The 19323-nt window shown below is 38.6% G+C and overlaps 1 protein-coding gene across 1 annotated transcript; it reads right to left on the bottom strand.

Moving 5' to 3' along the window:
- Window positions 1-1178: 1178 nt before the first annotated feature.
- arih1 (ariadne ubiquitin-conjugating enzyme E2 binding protein homolog 1 (Drosophila)) lies at window positions 1179-19238 on the bottom strand. The gene is made up of 14 exons (XM_067589860.1): window positions 18796-19238; window positions 12372-12439; window positions 12083-12230; window positions 10074-10166; window positions 9917-9972; window positions 8798-8864; window positions 8520-8626; window positions 8346-8388; window positions 8137-8208; window positions 6208-6338; window positions 5808-5865; window positions 5001-5261; window positions 3135-3247; window positions 1179-3045 (listed from the first exon to the last, which is right to left on the bottom strand). Exons 1-14 carry the CDS (start codon window positions 19081-19083, stop codon window positions 2961-2963), a joined length of 1590 nt encoding a protein of 529 aa, XP_067445961.1. The 5' UTR covers window positions 19084-19238; the 3' UTR covers window positions 1179-2960.
- Window positions 19239-19323: the final 85 nt, after the last annotated feature.

Raw genomic sequence — 19323 nt, 5'->3', positions numbered from 1 at the left:
GAGATAATGGCACCTAAAGCCTGAAACTGCAATTTAAAAATAAAGTGTCTCTGTCCCCATCCTGTGGCAAAACCTTTTGTTGCAATTTCCCTCTTAACCATGAAGAGTGCTGTCCAGTTCTTCTCGTACAGGTGACTCTACATAGTGGTAGTCTAATTGGGAGACACTGTTTACAAACATCAAACATTGATTTTGGTACCATGTTTTGTCTTTTAAATGAAAATGGCTGCTGTCACTACAAAAACATCTTGTCCATTATCAAACAACCACCCATGCCAGAAGGATGTTTGCAACAGTTTGCACTTTAATGTTTTCTCCAAAACAGACAACTATTTTTTCCCACATTTTTACACTAATAGGAAATAAAACACCTTTGATAGCATAAAGAAAAGATATGTAGAAAAGTATTAAAAGTTTTTGGATGTCTCAATTTAATGCAAGAAGCTGCTTCTGTTACTTCAGACTTAATGTTGAAATGTTTATGAACTACTAGCAGACACAATGAAAACAGAGTGAGCCCTGGAGAGCATTTTAGCCTAATGATCACAGCTATAGCTGGTGTGTTACCTGCAGCTTAGAGAAAATAGCCCATCTTTTGTTAATATCCTTTTAACTTGTTATCAATGGTTTGTGACTTAAGACAAGTGATTCTCAAAGTTGGGTCCAGGGACCCCCAGGGGTCCTTGAGGGGGAATCATTTATTTCTTATATTTCCATCCGTAAGTAACAGAATGACAGAATGTAAGAATATTTTGGTCATGGGTTTCATACACTTTCTGTAATAAAGCATCTGAAAGCAAAAATCTTGTCAAATGGGGGTCCAACGTTCTAATTTGCATCAGTTTAGGGGTCCTTGATGTGAAAAAGTTTGAGAACCACTGACTTAAGAGACAAAATGAATTCAAAAGTGACATCATACAAACAACCACTCGATCTTTATCGTACAATCTGCAAGTGAAACTGGTGCAAAAGAGTTAACATTTTTGCCAAAAATCAAAATGATTCAATGAAAGAGACCAAATATATTTTACGCTATTCTGGAAGACAACAAACGCTCTGCCAAGGTCTGTTACACTACATTGCAAAATACATAGCGCAGAAATGCATCATGAATGTTTGGGTAATTAATATGATTGAGACCAAACCTACTCTAATGACTCACACAGTACTCCCGAAAATGAGATTTCTCATGACATTTATTCAAATAAACAATACAGTTTATAATTTTGCTAGGATAAAATAATAAGTTTGAACACATAAGAAGCATTTGGGAGAGAATTCCCCAAAGATCTGAAACTGGGGCAAAGGATGTGTTTTGATGATGGCTGACACTTCGGTGTCATCTTCTGACTTGCATCAGTGCCTGTATATTCATGTCCCCTCCAGTCAATTTTGTGAAGACTGCCATATTGCAGAGACATGAACGAGCATTTACAAGCAGAGAGCTTGACAACCAGAGCAACCATCACACAGAACAATGCAAAACCTGGAGGGGCACTGACATTTCAATGTCGAATCCTCAACCCATGTGCGAAAAATACAGTCTTTAATGCAAAAGCATAACAGCGTTATAAAACAGTCCTACAACCTTTAGAAGTTTGCCCTATATTCCTCATCTGTCTAAGGATCCCGCAAGTCCTTCTGTGTAGCTTGGTTTAAAGCAATGTTCAGTCTCACTGCAAGGCAAGAGATCTCTTCAAAGAGGCATGGACACTATCAGCCCCATGCCTTCCAAGTATTCCCTGCAAGAGTGATGCAAATGCCTGACCCTGTTTGACAGTGATCCAGCCCAATTAGCAGCACTACAAAGCTGTGCTGTCAGTACATTCTATTACCCTCATTCAATCCCCAAGGTGCAAGCTGAGCTTTAAGAGGGCTACCTCAAGCCACGTCGGGAAAGAGAGGGAAAAAAAGAAAAAAGAGTGAATGTCACTCAGTTTGGCTCTTGCAAATAATTAGTAATGTTTTTAAATGTTAAACACCTCTAAAAACAACTAAGGGGGTACGGCAAAAGGTTAGAATAGAGGGACACGGAGCTGGCGCATTCTACCCACCTTTGAACTGTAAAACTTTTTCTTCTGTTGGCTTTCAAACTCGGCCGTGCACTTTCATTGAGTCCTTTATCTGATCACTTGGCAACTAGGGGAAATTCTTTCTATCAGTCCTCATTTAGAGTTACTGATAAGGTGTAACTTGTGCACTGCTCTGAAGAGACTGAGGATGATAGGGCGAATGCCTTATTGCCAAAGACCTCCACACTCCCACACTCTATGGAGGGAGCAAACAGACCCAACCTACATGGCAAAAGTACACCTTTTTTAATATTTGTAAAGAATAAATATTTCAAAATTTCAAAATTATGCAAACACGTGCCACTCTTGTTCTTTAACTTCCATGCATATGGACTATTTACAAATTGAAAAATACAGACTTACTATTTTGATCTTTTGTTTTTTCTTCTTTTCCCCCCTGAAATGTCTTTGCCCCTTTGCAATCAGCCTATCAACATTCAGCCACCCAGACAAGGATCTCACCACATATTGCAGACATGGCCAGGACAATTAAAGCTGTGTTGAAAACATTTTCACACTAATGGGAAAACAAAAGTCAAAATCAAAACAGAAAAGATTCACAAGCAAAAAACAGGAAAATAAGATAGTTCAGGGGAGGTGTTACAATACAAGCCAAAAGGATGTATTTGTTTAAGATGGATTTTCTGCTTTCTCAAGACTCCACTCTGTTGCTAACAATACTGTAGTACACTTTCTTTTTATTACTCTACCTTTTTATTTAAATATAATTTACTTTGAAGATTTTGTTAAACAAATCCAGGAAAAATGATGCAAAAGTGGTTGGTTTGCCAAAGGAGAGGCGGCAGAAGGCCCGTGCTGCCCTGTTAAATTGCATCAGCGCTCTAGTTTGTCAAGATACTCAAGAGTCCGTTGCATTGGGACGTGTCCTCAATCCTCAATGTACTCCCACAGGTCCTTCTCATAGCCTTCATGCACGTGCTGTAGCAGGACTCTTCGCCTGCTCTCACAGTATCTGTAGACAAGAAAAACATTTGTTACAAGTCTGAAAAACAGTCAAACTAAACAGCGGTAGACAGTGATGACGGTTCTTTCTTCACTGACCTGTACTTATCTTGTACTTTCTGCTTGATGTCCTGCAAGGAATCCTGGGAGATGTCCCGCTCTAGGTAGCCAGACAGCACCTCAGTGGCATTTTCCAGGTCTGCCTGGTTGTTCTGATGGACCAAAAATTCAGTTTATGATATTATTCTACGCCATGGTGTAGACTAAAAGACACAAATAACAGTTATTCATGATGTCCCATAAACTTTGGAGCTTCCTGTCTAAGGCCCAGCTCTGGCTACAGGACGTTTGGGCCAGTTTCCTCACATTCGCCTGTCCCAAGAATCAGGTGACCGACTTAGTTTTGGGCCTTTGTCAGTGGACTAGTTCTGCTGCTAAAAAGAAGAAACCAAAATGAATGTGGTCAGAACTGCATGGGATAATCGGTCTTGTAATATAGACTTTATATAAAGATGGAAGACATGTCAGCTCCCCAAAAGTGAAGCCAAAATATCTTGATCGTCCCCTGGTGGTTGGCTGCAGTATAGGACATAAGTCCCATCCCCTCCATTTTGGCGGATGAGAAAAGATCAAAGTACACGTCAAATAAATTTTTCCCAGAGATGGTTTCTGTCATTTTAGGTAGTTCTTATCATGCTGATGTTTGTTAAAGTGCTCATTTTTCTGCTAAATTTTTTTTTAATTAGTTATTTGACGATATGAAAAGGGGTGTGACATCACCATTGACAGCTGTCAGCTGCTCTCAAACCTCTGTCAGGCAGCGGACGGCTGAGGGGGCGTGTCCCACTGGCCATCATCCCACTGACTGACTAATGCGCAGACTCTGGCTAAAATGATGTCACACAAGCAAGATGGCAGCTTCAGGAAACAAGATATTATGGCTTCACTTTTGCATAGTGGCAGGAAGTGGAGATGTGTTGTCCATCTTTATATAGTCTATTGTTCAGACAAAGAAAAGTGCTGCTGTGAGTGAATGAGTGAGAAAGAGGGTAAGAGAAGGTGGGAGAAAGAGAAAGAAAATTTGTGTAAATGAGAGCAGGAGTGAGAGAGAGAAGCATGTGTGGTGTGTAGCTCCCTCTGGCAAGATAATCTAATATTTTGTAGTATAATCATTTCTAATCTTGTAGCACCAGTATGTTTGCGGCAAAAATGAGTCCTTGTGGTGTCTATGGTTTCAAAATTGGTAAGAATTTCAAATCCCCCCTGTAATCTGAATCCGGTGTAAGGAAACATGATTCATCTTTGACAACCTAAACGTTGCTATGTCCAATGCAATTAGAAAAAGGGGGGTCACAAAATACCAGTGTGTATATACACACCAAAATTTTAAAAGAATACACAGAAATGTTCCATATTTTTCTAGCTACTGAGAAAAGTTGGCAATTTAATTGCTCTACTTTTAATATTTGCTTTTTCCCCCCCGTTCTCCTGTTCCTCCTCACACTGCTCCTCTCTCACTGACACTTGGTACATTTCCATCCTGTTTTTACTCACATTCTGGAAACGCCACAAGAACTCGAAACTGGAGAAACCTTTAGAGACATTGAGTGACTCGACTCACACACACACACACGTCTAGCTTTTTGCTATCTGTCTGGCTGAAATTTGTCCTTTGAAGTTTCAGCTCAATGATCCACCAATATGATTCTAGTGATGATCTAGTTAATTGAATTTAACTAGTTCTTTTGTTTGTATGGCTGCATTCATGTGACACTAAAAACACCATTAGATCACAATGATTAATTTCTCATGCAATATGCCAAATTTAACGCTTAACAGCACTCTGACAGATGTAAAGGATATCTATATATAAAAAAGAATACTAAAATAGCTCTAGTTATTTATGTCTTGCACCATCTGCTCACATTTATGACATATGCACCAACAGTTTCCCTTTTATCATACCTCAAAAATAATGGACTGGTTGTTCTTCTTGAGGTAGAAGGCAAAGACGTAAGTGAACATGAGTGTGGAGCGGCACTGGCACAGCACATCTACGGCCTTCTTCAGGAACTGCACCTCAATCCAGGACATGTTGTGCTGCTGCATCTCCTCCATCTTTTGCTTGACCTGAGCATAGAGCTTGTGCTCAAAGCGCAGGCTCTGCATGTGGTTCATGTAGCGGTTGCAGTAGAACAGGTACCTCTGCAAGGCTGCCCTGGAGCGCTGCACACAGCATGGAATTGGCTTTAACTCAAGCACACTGAACTCAGCAAATACTGAAATGTCTAAATTTTATTCTGCAGGTGTTCCAGGCAAAACACTCTTCTTCAGTGTGCACAAATCAACCATGTTTGTTGGAGGTGTGATGGACATTTACTGTCTGATGGACACAGCAGCAACCACTGTGTGCAGGGTTACATTAGGGTCTCTTTGATTAGTTGGAGTAGATTACATTTTCATATTATTATTAGTAGTAGATATTTTTGTTGCAGGTTACGTGATTGGTGTGGTATTTCAGTGAGTTATATACAGTTTGTCCAGGATGTTGTTGTCCCTGAATGTGTCATCCAGTGAAGTGGCATGGAAACAATAACTGGGATGCTGCTGCCTCAGCATAATCATAAATGCCAATATTATACCTGTTATAAACATGGCTAAATGTTGCATGCTGAAGAGTGGCTTGACCAAAAAGTGCACCAAGATAGATGTTGTGCCATTATATGCAAAGGTTTTAAAATGTAATGTATCAATTTGATGTACATTTATTACCTCTTGAGCATCTCTGGCTGCCTTGGCATCATCTTCATTGTAGCGATTGCAGTTGTACCTGAAAAGTCACAGCCAGTGTAGAAACATCAACAATGTTTCCCAGAATACAATAATGCACATCAATACTATTTCTTATGCTTTCTCACATAAAATATTTAACCTTGCAGATGTCAGATGTTTATTTAGACATGAAATGGAATGACAGTTTGTATTTATTTTGTGACAAGGATATACTTTACATAATGTGAATTTAATTGATAAATATGTCCACATATTTTAAAGGGTTAAAATCTTTTACTTAAGTGAAAATACTACAACTAAAAAAATACTTCAACTATATTCCTGCATGGCACTATAAGAGACACCATCATCATATACACTAAAAGGCATTAGTTCTTACCAGGCTGAGCCATGGGGTTCCCATGGACCCAGGCAGACCCAGCAGAACTCAGCTTTGCAGTTCTGGTTCCGACAAACCATGTGATTGCAGCCGCCATCTTTCTCAATGGTCACATGGCATTTTGGACACTCCTGTCAGGGGAGGAGAGTAATAATTAAATGTTACTGTTCAAGGCAAAGTGTTTCACAAAAAATTAAGACAGAAATCAAATGTAAACAGCAGTAAAAGCAGAGAGGAAGTACATTAGAAACTGAAAAACATACACAGAAGTCTGTAGATGTTGCTATTTATCTGAATCTGAATGTTTTTTAGGCAGGTCTTTCATAAGTCTAGAACTGTGTCCAAATTTACTCCTTCACTATTCCTCCCTATATAATAAACACTCATTCTTAGTAGAAAGTGGTGAATATGTCACAGACTCTTTTTTGTTCCATTGTGGGAATCTGAGGGCACTACATAGTGCATAAACTTTTAACTCAGAACTCAGACACGTAAAATGGTGGACAGTAAATGTAGTGCACTATATGGTTAATAGGAAGTGATTTTGGACATAGGCTAGGTGTCCTCATGGCAAAAACTCAACCAGGTCAAGCCTCCATCCTCATTTTGATTCTCTCTGTGAACCTCAGGCTGTTTGCTGGCTTGATCCATTAAAAGGTTTATGTACCTGTGGGTTTTTTTGTTTTGCTTTCTACAGCTGACTGAAAACAACTGTTGTGACATTACTGATTGGGAAAGAAGAGAAACAGCATTTTAAAGAGTAACTACACACTATATCGTTTTTGTTGGCATATGATGGTCATTTTTCCAACAGCATACATATTGTGTGTAAAAACTGCTTTTTCAGTTCAAAATTATTTCTGCCTGCTAGGATTTGAAAATTCAGTTCAGCTGAATTCTCTGCTCATGATGTAATAGGCAAGACTCCGAGGTCCATTTCATACATCAGCTACTGCGCCAAGTATAGATAGCAGAAAACTGGCAAATTGTAGCTTCAGTTTGTGCCTCTCACACACAGCTGCTGGTAGCTTTAGCAAGTCTGATGGGAGGCAACAAAGAGGCGACGTGCTACTCAGATAACCCTAGTTGTACAAAATAGCTCAAAGATTTTTTGCTTTTCTGTGGTAGTAAACACAACACATGGGCCCACCGATAACTAACTGCTATATTCAGAGCTTAACGAGATATTCAGGGCCGACAACGGTAACGTTAGCTGCGACACGTACACAATGGAGAGTCTCTTGTAGTAGAGCCACTGCTCAGCTACAACACAGGTACCACAGAAACTTTTACAAAAGGCCATGAATGCGCCTTTAGTGACTGTCAAAGCTCCAGTGGACTCTGTGTTTCTAGCGTGGACACAGAGAGTCTGACAGCAGCTGCTCATGGCTGGTTAGCTCTGACTACCAGCTCTACATCGCTATTCCTGCTACGCTGAGCAGTGGTCAGTCTTAATCCACTCTGGCCAGTGTGCCCTCACCTCCCGCGTCACACACAGCATAGCCACAAGGCCACGCCCCCTACAGTCATCCTGTGCTGCCCTCTGTTGTATTTTTTAAAATATGCTGAGATGGAGGGAGCTACCAGATTTTTAGTGTGTAGTTACTCTTTAAGTTTCAACCCACTTAGAGCAAAGCTGCAACAAATGTCTTTTTTAAATGTAATTTAGTGTTTAATTACCCTTTCAGATTAATCTGCCCGTTAACTAAGCTGAAGCAAAATTCTAAATGAAAAAAGCAAACTGGATCCACAGCATACAAATAAGTGATCAAATTTAGGTGCAACTTCTCATGTGACTGCACAGTCTTGTTTTAAGTTTCTGTTTTGCTTTTCTGTATGATCAGTAATTCTACAACTGATATTTCTTTGTGGCCTGCAAACAGGAACCAGGCAAGAGGGCAAAACTAATGGACCATTTTGATTCCATACCTTAGTATTTGCAGCGATCCAGTTCGAGGTTTCACTGTCATCATCGCATTTCTTAATCCATTTTCTCAGCCACTATAAAATAATTAAAATAAGAGTAAGAAATAACCATGTTGACAATTAATGCTAATCTTAATAGAATTTCACTCAAAATGCTGGAGAAATAGGTCAATATTTCTTAACGTTAATAAACTAATTCCCCATTGACTTACCTTACACTTGACAGGATCATGCCAGTTCTCTCCACAATTGAAGCTGCATTAACAGGATGTATAACAAGTCAAATTTACATCATCTCTAAACATTACCATCAGATTTACAGAGTCAACACTCAAGTACTGTTGTTGGTCATTTCACTATAGTCTTTTTTAACAAAGCTCTCTCACCAGAACTGACGGCCACACTTGCACCTCACCGGCTTGGCATCTGGGTACTGGACTTTGACAACGTGATGGCAGTCTGGTGCAGGGCACCACTTTAACAGTCGATTGCACTTAAAAGGAGTGATGAGAGATAGAATTGCAACTCATAGTTTCATGGATGTTTAAGTACAAAGAAGACACCTGCTTTTAGTAGTGCATTCATAAGCTAACAGCTAAATGTGATAAATCAAAGTATTTTCCATTTCAACACATTTAAAGAGAAGAAAAATCTCAAATCTTACCTCTACAAAACTATTCGTAATTAAATGCTGGTACTTCAACTTCACTTTTGAATCTGTTATGAGGCGCCTAAAGGAGAAGTCAAATCATTAATCAGTCTTCATTTCATAAAATGGGTGACTTTGGTAAAAGCTTCCTTACTTTATATTCTGTGTATAATTAGCAATTAATGCAGGAGACAAAAAATTGTCGCGCAATTTCAAATTATCTTGAGTAGCTCAATGCAGTAAAACAGTAAGAAGACATTACAGAGAGAGTATTTATTTCTCTGCTGACAAAATGTATTAGAAGAACCAACTTCATAATTACAAAACTAAGAGTTCAAGTGCAGGCCGCTATCTTAAGAGATACCAAATACATTTCATGAACTTAAAAACTGACATGGGGAGCATATATTTATGAGTGTGTTGCACTCTAGACTCACAGTAAACAATATCAGTTCTCTTGCTAGCTGGTGAGATCAGAATGTAGGTTAAGGCAATTACTGTCAGCTTAAGAGCTGGTGCAAGGGATTAGTGTCCATACTTTGAAACACAGAGGTATATTTCTTTGCACTACAGGCTGAACATCAACATTGTAAAGTAGTTAAGTAGTACCATGGTCTAACTAGAAAGCCTTACACTTTACACAAGTCAACCAATTTACAGTTTCTATTCCTGTAAATGCACAAAACACAAAAGGTGTAAAATAAAGTAAGCACGTCTGATTTTAGAGCAAAAATTTTCTTTTTCTTTCATTTCATTTGAGTTTCAAAATTATGTCAGTTCTTATATACGTTCATGAAATGTATGATCAAACCTGCATTGTGTATTGGCTGTTATGTTTTTTTTTTTACATAGAACATGTAACAATGTTCTTTACCCTAATATAATACTTTAGACTAATAATAATACAATTTGACTTCGACTCTTTAAATAGTTTTGCAATGTATAAAAATGAATTATGTCCGTCTCTGTACATTGTTCATGTCAGAAAAAAAAATTCTTATAAAATCACGTGGGATAATTTTTTGTTTCCTGCTTTTTTCCATTAATTAGTCACATCTACTTATGCTGATCATTGCTGACCAATAAACAATATCAATGACATCAAAACAAATATAAACACAAGCTTATACTCACATGACTGTGTTGTCATCAACCAAAATGTCACAACTATGAGCAGGACAAGAAATGGTCTGAGGAGACAAAGCGGAAGGCAAATCATTAGTCAGTCAGCTATTTAAAGACTAACACTGATCAATGACTGCTATTCTAAAAAAAAAATCTTCATGGTTACCTGTCCCATTCCTTCTTCTATGATTTTGGTGGTCAGGTAGTCTCCCCAACACTGCATGCAGAACTTGTGTCCACACTCCAGACCGGTAAAATACTGTAGAAGAGAAGCATCTAGTTTGACTTCAAACATGACAAAGATGACATCACACAATTATAAGTATGTGCACTTCTGGTAACCAGAAAGACAAAGCCGTCATGTTAGAGGCCATTCATAGATAGTATTACCTGGATTTGCCAGAACAATTTTTGTTTCAATTAACTGATTAAAATAACCGATGGATAATTTTGTGTGCTACAAACTCCAGCATACCAATATTGTGAGGTTTTTGTAACTAAATGTCATATCTGAACACTAAACCACCTTGCCTTGATCGTCTGCATAATCCTTAATCCTTTGTTGGGACAATATGCTGTTTCATGAGGATGGGACAGGGCAATGTGCATTTGATCTGGATCCATTTGTAGGGATCAGTTTTCACCATGACATTACATGTTCTCTGTTGATCGATGTATAAACCCCTAAATCTACCAGGTTTAATGTTGTAAAATTATTTAACATTAAATTTCAAGTCCATCCCTATCAAGTCTGTCATTAAGAAAGGCATAAAGGCAATTGAATGTGTGAAGGAAAACATTACCAACATCAAAAACAAATTCTGTTATACTCTAGTTTGAATCAAGTCGATGTGACCAAAGTTGTACTGCCTGTACCAACTGTGATACGCTATACAACCAGAAGAATAGAAAACTATTCAGCTCTCACTTAAACCACCTTTAGCTTATAAGATGGCTGCCGAATTTTTGAGGCAGTGGCACAAAAATAAAAGACCTGTAGCATTCAGATGTTAAAGCTGATCATGCAAACATCAGTGCTCCCTGCCAAAGTCGATAGGCTTTCTACAAATGCAATGTTCTTTCTAGCATTGTTTGATGGGCTTGATATTACAAGACTACAGTAACCAGGAGAACTGTTAAAACCATAGACTGTATATAAATATGGACGTCATGTCAACTCCCCAAAAGTGAAGCCAAAATACCTCAATCACCCCCCGGTGACTGGATGTAGTACAGGTCATTTGTTCAAGTGCTCATTTTTCTGATAAGTTTGGTTTTTTTAGTTATTTGATGACATAAAAAGGGGGTGTGACATCATGATTGACAGCTGTGACAGCCGCTCTCAAACCTCCATAAGACATCAGGACAGCTGAGGGGGCGTGTCCCGTGGGTTGTCATCCTGCTGCCCAACTCTACTGCGCACTCTGGTTGCAAATGACATCACACAAGCAAGATGGCAGCTCCCAGAAACAAGATATTTTGACATGTTGCCCATCTTTATATACAGTCTATAGTTAAAATCCAAATGTTTCAAGAGCCTGAATGCTGGACACAACACAACACAACAGAATGGCTCAAACCCTCACCAGCCAACGCATACAGCACTTGTAATTAACCATGCATGATGGGCCCTACTGCTGGTTAAGTACATCCAACCAGCGGCTCAAACACCTCCTAAATCTAGCGCTTAAATTGAAAATTGAAGGTTTCTTTAAAAACTTTCGATTCTTGAATTCCTTTGGATTTTAAAACTTTGTCACTTTAAGCCTGCAAATTATATTTAGACCACTGAACTGATTTAACCAACAGGGCAAGGAACTGCATTCAAATATCTATATCTGTGGTTATAGTGGGTATGCGCAAATGTTAATCCTAGTACTTTGTAACAAATAATTAATACAGTGATCACATTTTGTGATGTCAAGTTAGCCATTCTTATCCAACCTCTAGTTATTGTGTTGGCCAAGTCTGTTAACTGGATCTGAGAAAATAATCTGGGTTTACACACTATTGGTCACACTGGATAAAAATGTCACTATTTGTGACAGCGTTTCAGTCAAAGATTCCTTTACAATCCACAAGTAAAAATGTGCCATAATCTATGGTAACACAACAACTTTGACCTGAACATACAGTCAGCTGGTGCAATATGCTGCTGGGGTCTATGTAACTCACAGAGTTGGGGAAGTTCAGATAGCAGATCTGACACGGCATATCCTGTGCGGATGATCTTGTGTTGATTGGTGGACGGATCCGGGGTTTCTTACTGGGATTAATGACATGACACTCAGAGAAAAGCTTGTCCAGATTGCCATCGAAATACCTGTATAAAATGAGACAAAAAAAAAAGAAAGAAAAAGGAGTCAGAACAGTAATAAGCTCTCCCAGGAACTTCTCAACTAACATACTTGTTATCCAGCAAGATAATGGTGGCACATAAAGAACGTGCTTCACAGACTCTTACCTCTCCATTAGTTTTTCTTTATCCCAGTTGAAGTGACTGAGGAGGATGCGTGTTATTGTTGCAGGATTCTAGAGAAATGAGAAATGGTCTGTCAGAAATAACCCAGATTTTACATTTAACTACTTTTTAAAATCTTCACTATAGCAATGTATAATTAGGCCTATTATTGAAAAAGCTCATTAATTAGTATGTCCACAGTTATACTCTTATTATGAGTTACAATCTCTTTGGTGAACAGCCAAACAGTTTTATGGTCAAGGTTTTCAGATATGTACTAAGCCTAGTACGAGACCAGGATGGCAATTTAAGAGGGACTGACTGAAATTAAGTATTCTAAATCCTATCAAGTATTCTAATTAAAATAATCTTGGATTAATAGTTCTCCCTTACATTACCATTTAGTGTCAACCCATGAACACCTTTCTTCGCAGTAAAATACCACCACCACAACCTACAGCCTTAGAAATTACCACAAAGTTAAGTCAACTCCTCTCTGACACCATCTGAAGAACATTTGTTAAAAAATGAAAAATAAAATGATCATTTTACTGGTGCAAACACATCTAACTCTATTTTGTTTGCAATGTCCAGTCACCTAATTAATTAAGGTCTGGCAATCCTGAATTCTGCTTAAAACGGAAACAAACAAAATGAAACTTTTCCATTAAATGTTTTTTTTTTTTGTTGACAGTTGTATCACCTCAATTTCACATCAAGCTTTTTTCTAACTTGATTTTGCATTGTTTTGTGCAACGTGGATCCTACAATATTTTACATGATCAAACAACACTGCACCATACTATACAGCACTGCCCACCTGTGATGGCATGGCGAGTACAGGTAAGTCACAAACACACTGTGCCAATACGCTGTATGAAGGTTTCCTCTGTGAAAGTCATTTTTACACATTATTTATGTACACTATTCTTGATGTCCTTTCTGAAGCAGAAATGAGAAAATAATTATTTAACTAGAGTAGTGAATGAAGAATGCAGTTGAATTAATGAACCAACTTACCAACAGCTTACGGCAGCTGAAGTCATTTACTGCAATAATTGTACCACAATTGAAAGTGAAGTTGGTTAATTTGTGCTCTAGGTACAGCACTAAACAACTAGATGTTGGCAAAGACAAAGTCAAATGCAACGTACAAAGCTACTCTCCCCTGTTTGATATACAGATGGGTGACAAATTAAAGGAAAAACAAAGTGTCTTAAACCCCTTTCTGACATTCACCCCTTTACGTTAATCTGATGGTGATTTAACATGATGGTTGAGCACCCAAGTCACATTTACGTAAAAGTCATGACGCCAATCTTACTAGTTTGGACCTAGTAACATTTCAATAACAACCCTTTCAACATGGCACAATTCTGAATTGAATATCCTCAGACTAAAGTAAAGGTTGCAGGGGCAAAAGGTAAAACATGTAGTGAGAGGGAGAAATGTGCATCTTGTTCCGCCTTCTAGATCACTAACAAATTATTTATCTCTATCATCATCTCTTATGAACAAAGAAAATAGTCAAGTTTAATACACTATGAAACTCTCACTCTTAAAGAGCCAATTTTAAGTTGTTGAGGAGATTCTTGTATCAGATATCTTCTATCGGAAAAATAACTTTCCCCTCATAGTGACCACGGCAAAATGGGTTAAAAAACCCTGTATAACCACAATAATAATCTGACTAGCACTCTCTACATAGTTTCAATTTTCATTTATGCTAATTGCATGATGAATATCCAGCAAAACGCTTGCCAGACAGCAGGTGATCAAATAGGAAGCAAATGAGATTCCCAACTTAACGCCCTGTCTTTAAAGCAAAAATTCACTGCTGTGAATATGATGATTTCTTAAAACTAGGTCATCTATGTAGTGGAAATGTGCAATTATTTTGTGCCCTATGACTAGAGAAAACTCAGAAAAAGGCTGTAGATACCCCATACCGCTCTTAAGAGGGAATCCTACAACAACAAGAATGCACTGTGTGCGTCTCGTCCAATCAGACTGACTGTCTATACTGACAGTGTGTTCATGGCCAGATTAGCACCAAAGACAAAGTTAGTGCAGCATTATATTTCTTTACTGAGGCTTATTTTCATTTACAACATGTTTTTCCTCATCGAGTCTGGATATATCAAAACAATGTGCAAGCAAATACTGTTTCTTTTACCTATTTTGGACAACGATGAGCTGGATCTGATTGTGGTCAAAGCTGAATGCAGCCGCCCACAAGTTAGGGGTGACACACAGTCACTGTTGTTCTGTTCTTTATTCAGAGTTGGCAAAGTCCGATATAATATTCTGTCAGAAAACAAAGTCAGGTTTACCAAGGCACCGCAAAGCTTGATGCGGCGTCGAGTTTTCTGTTCTGTTCCCACTCTCTCTGATGATCATCCCTGGGCAGGCACCAGTCGATGATGCAAAGCTAACCCAGCTGCAGCACCTCTATTTGGCTGTGGCTGTATCGTAGCTCCAGTAGTGGCTTTCTCCTCGATACTCTGTTTTGTCTGATTACACAGCACGATATTCGGCCTCATACATTGTAACACTAATGCCACATCTCTGCTCCAACATTATATTGTAAAGCTAGTTGTTTGTGTTGTGCTAGTATCACAGAGAAACTCAGCAGCTGAAGTCAGGCTGCAGCTGTAACGTCGCTCTGGTGGTCGTTTCCTCTTCCAGACTTCGGCTTGTATCATGAAACTAGTTTTCTTCCAAATATACGGATATTTTAAAGTATTTAGTTGTATGATATTTTAGTGTCTGCTTTTCCCTACATTTTGGAAGACCTACATTTTACTGTCCTTGAAGGAACCACAACAGAAAATGTGGAAATATAGTCTGTAGTCTAATGCAAATCTCCAAACTTTTGCCGACAAATGGGCAGGGAGCTCTGGGTGCAGGCAACATGGAGGGAAATTAAACATTGTTCACTAGCATATACCGCCCACACTGTAATGATACAATGCTGGTTGAAAATCTGAAAGGTTTCCCTTTAATGCTTGTGTACTGTCAGACTTAATAAAGCTAGGCAACAGGATTTGCTATCTAATAACATTAAATTATGATATTGATGCAAAAATGCATCAGTGGATTCACTGTGAGAAGCAAGGGTCCCTCACACAGTTGTCATTAGTTAAGGCTTCAACAGGAAAATAGGTTTTATAATCCACTAGTGATGCAGCATGTGAAAGAACACAACACAGTCTTCATCCTCCTAAACAAAAAAGGGTTTAAATAAGGTGTTGGACCACCAAGAGCTGCCATAGACCACCAAGTCCATAGAGTAACACGCAGAGACTGAACTGACAATGTTGCTTCCACCAGTTTCGGGCTCTTGGAACAATACAAATACTGCGCTCTACTCTAAACACTTGACTTAAACTTGACATGCGAGTATGCAAACTGAGTGGAACAGCTGCTTACAATAATTACTCAAGCCACTCTATGTTTTCCATTTGCTGCTCCTGATTTGTTCTTTGCTCACGCCGGGAGAAGACCCGATCCATTTCATGATTTCCATGTTCATGCTGTCCTATAGTTCAGTTATATGTTGGGAAGCGAAATTTCAAGGTGGAATGCAAATTAAATGGTAAGACACAAATAAATTCAGACCGATTATAGGTAGTATCTGGACAAGTTGATAATGTTCATCATGAGCAAAACATTTGTGCTTAACCAGAATGGAACTATATGATTCCTCTTCTATAATTTACAGAGATAAAAAGCAGTGGATTTGAAGGGAAAAGAACTGGAGTTCCTGTTAAATTTTAAAATCAGTCTGAGTCTACACATACAACCTGCTTGTGGGACCAGTATAGTGGAATACCAAACGAACACCTATTTCCTAAAAGCCGTTTAAAAAAAATAAATAAATAAAAAAAATCACATAACTCTCTGCACTGCTAACAAACTAATCTTGATCATAAAAGCACCAAAAGTTGCTGTTGGTTCGTTATGTCTGACAAAAAAAAATGTGCGCATTTTGCTGTCTGAACAGTACATTGTTCTATAAAAAAATAAAAATAAAATCACTTTCTCAGGCTACTAAAGTCACCACACTGATGTGCACCAAGTGTCACTATGGTTACAGGCATTCAGGGGTCTCCCCAGAATACCTGGGTATATGATGCAAGACAACTTCAAAGAAGTGTAATACAAACACAGTTTGTATATTGCATGCTAAAACTGCATTAGAATAAGCATTTTACATCCCATTTTCAAATGGGAATGATAGTGCAACATTACTACACTATGGTACAATGCAATCGTTCCTCTGTTTAAGGAAAGCATTTGGGGATTGCTTGTTTTCAGCTATTACCAGATTAGATAAGGGAATTGTCTCCATGTACTCGTTCATACACACAATGGTGATTTCACTCCTTCCTGATATAATTAGGGGTGGGATTCACAGGGTAATTCATGACACAGTAACATTACAATATGGTGTTCAGGTGAGTGTACCATGATACAAGAGATTATGTAATACTAAACTGCAAGATATTATATTATACTATTTCTTTATTAGGAGGGGAAAACTATTCTCTAAAATGGTAATTTCTCAAAAAGCATTTATTAATTATATACTACTTTATGTTAATTTGAGATTCATACAGCTGCATTTACATCTGTGCTGTCACCCAAATGTTAAACAGACATTACCAGGCAAAAAGCTGCACTACCACAAAACATAACGGTTCCTAAATAAAAACATCTGCAATTAAAGCAGGACACACCTCAAGAGAACAAATTGTGACAATGGTGACAATGTATCAATGTGGTATGACAAAAGAAAGTATGACCATACACTCAGCTGCCAGTTTATTAGGCACACCTACTGTATTTAAAACTAATGCAGTCTAAAACAACAGTCCTGCAATAAATTCTACCTTCATGAGGATTATAATGTTCAGTTTTTATTTCTATTGTTTTAGACAGCTGTTGATTAAACTGTATGCTTATTTCAAAGGCTGTAGTTTGTGGTGCTGTAGAACTTCATTGCGTTATAGTGAGAGGTATTACTAATATTTGGTCTACCCTCACTGATATAAATTGTTTGGGCTAAATATCAGTGATACCTTTCAGTGTATTCATGGGCAATGATCATGCAAGTTTTGCCTGTTACGTTTCTCTGAAATTTACTGTGCACTCTTCAACAGTCAACAAAGTCCCTACAGATGGAAAAAAAATCCGTCAGCCACTGGTAACTTTACCCCTAAAGCCTCTTCAGGGGTCAGGCAAAACCAGTCACTCTTGCCATGTGAAGGCACAGTCACAAGAGATATTTACAAGAAAAGTAAATTTAAGTGAACTATACTACTTTCACATATTCCACATTTCATATTTTTTAATCCAGAACACAAATGCATGAATTTAACATTAACAATTTAATTTGTTGGTGCTGAAAACCTGAAAATTAACAAAGACATTAGACCAAAAAACTATTTTTAATAGAGACACCATGTTGGTTGTTTCTGCTGTAGAAACAACTGCCATGCGGCTATAGGTTACTTTAAAACACACTACTAATATTCAACCTACCCGTTTTAGTTTTAAGGCTTGGTCATAGTAAAATGATGATGCTCTAAAACCTTTTCGAATATACCATGTTGTACCACTATCCCTTACAAACGTAAATGGCCACTTTCCATTTTATTCAATACCCAAGTGTAGCTAGCGTAAGTGAAAGGAAATGGAGGCCCAAGTTAAGCCGAAAGGCTTCACTGAGTTTTCCCTCAAATTCATAGCTGTAGCCAAATTAAAAATGTCTCCGTGTGATCCAATCAAACTTTTTTTTAAGTCATTATAAGATGGCTTGTTAACGTTACAATTAAGTAACCTAGCATGTAAGTTGTTATCCAAGTCGATGACCAAGCCTTTCGTCCAGCATTAAAATTAATGTTAACGCTAATGTTATTTTACAAATTCTGTAACATTAAGTTTAAACTGCTTGGTTACAACATTCTAATTGTCGTCTAGTAAAAGTTGGCAGTTTTCTAATTCTGGAACTAAAGACGTTATGCCACCAATAAGGTGCTAGGTTAACGGTTACAGTTTGCTAGTTAGCTAGCTGGCTAACTTGCAAGCTAGCATTAGCTTAGCAACCGTTGCTGCCAACTTCTCAATGGGGATTAGACTACTTCCTGGAACGAAATCAGTATGGAAATTGCCACTTTGATATAAAAAAACTACGTTGTCCACATTTTCATGTTTAATCCTATGCACACAGCCAAGTCGAGAAAAGGCGAAATTGATTTTTTGTGTTAATCTTTTCCCTCTTGTTCCCTCCTGAAACTGTCAACTTCCAGCAAGTAAACCACTCCTTCAAAGCTAACGGCTAAGCTAACGTTCATGGCCTGTTTACGCTTCATCCAAGCCTGGACCCCGGTCTTTCCTGACTTTGACATACCAAAATACCTACCTGGATGACCTCGTTGACCTCCCGGATGCACTCCACCATATGCTGGAGGATCTGTTCGGCAGTCAAAACCTCGAAACGGTAGTCCTCCTCCTCTTCTTCGCCAGGACCGTGGCCACCTCCACCGGTCTCGCCGCACTCATCTCGCTCCCCACCGGCCACCACGGGATCGACCAACTCCACCTCTCCGAGCTCCAGGGTGTCGTCCTCGGGCTCCTCTTCGGCGCTGTCCTCGCTACATTCCTCCTCTTCGTCGTCGTATTCATAGTTATAACCCTCGTCTGAGTCCATTCCTAGGGTGGTTATCAACTTGTGACAAGCACACCTAAAGGTCTACAGTGTGTGAAATGTTGATTGCGGAACAATACGAACACCAAAATTTCCCGAGCCTGTTTTTCAGCTGCAGCGAAAATAACAACAAAACGTCGCCGCTGCTAAGCCAACAAAGAGACACAGCGTCACCAACTGACGACGGCCTTACGTCAGATGGACTGAACAAGAAAATGTAAAAAAAAAAAAAATTGGAACTTA

This window comes from Thunnus thynnus, chromosome 5 (assembly GCF_963924715.1).
Source record: "Thunnus thynnus chromosome 5, fThuThy2.1, whole genome shotgun sequence".
Taxonomy (NCBI): Eukaryota; Metazoa; Chordata; class Actinopteri; order Scombriformes; family Scombridae; genus Thunnus; species Thunnus thynnus.
The sequence above is the reverse complement of the archived record's forward strand: the minus strand, read 5'-3'. Positions and strand labels throughout refer to the sequence as shown.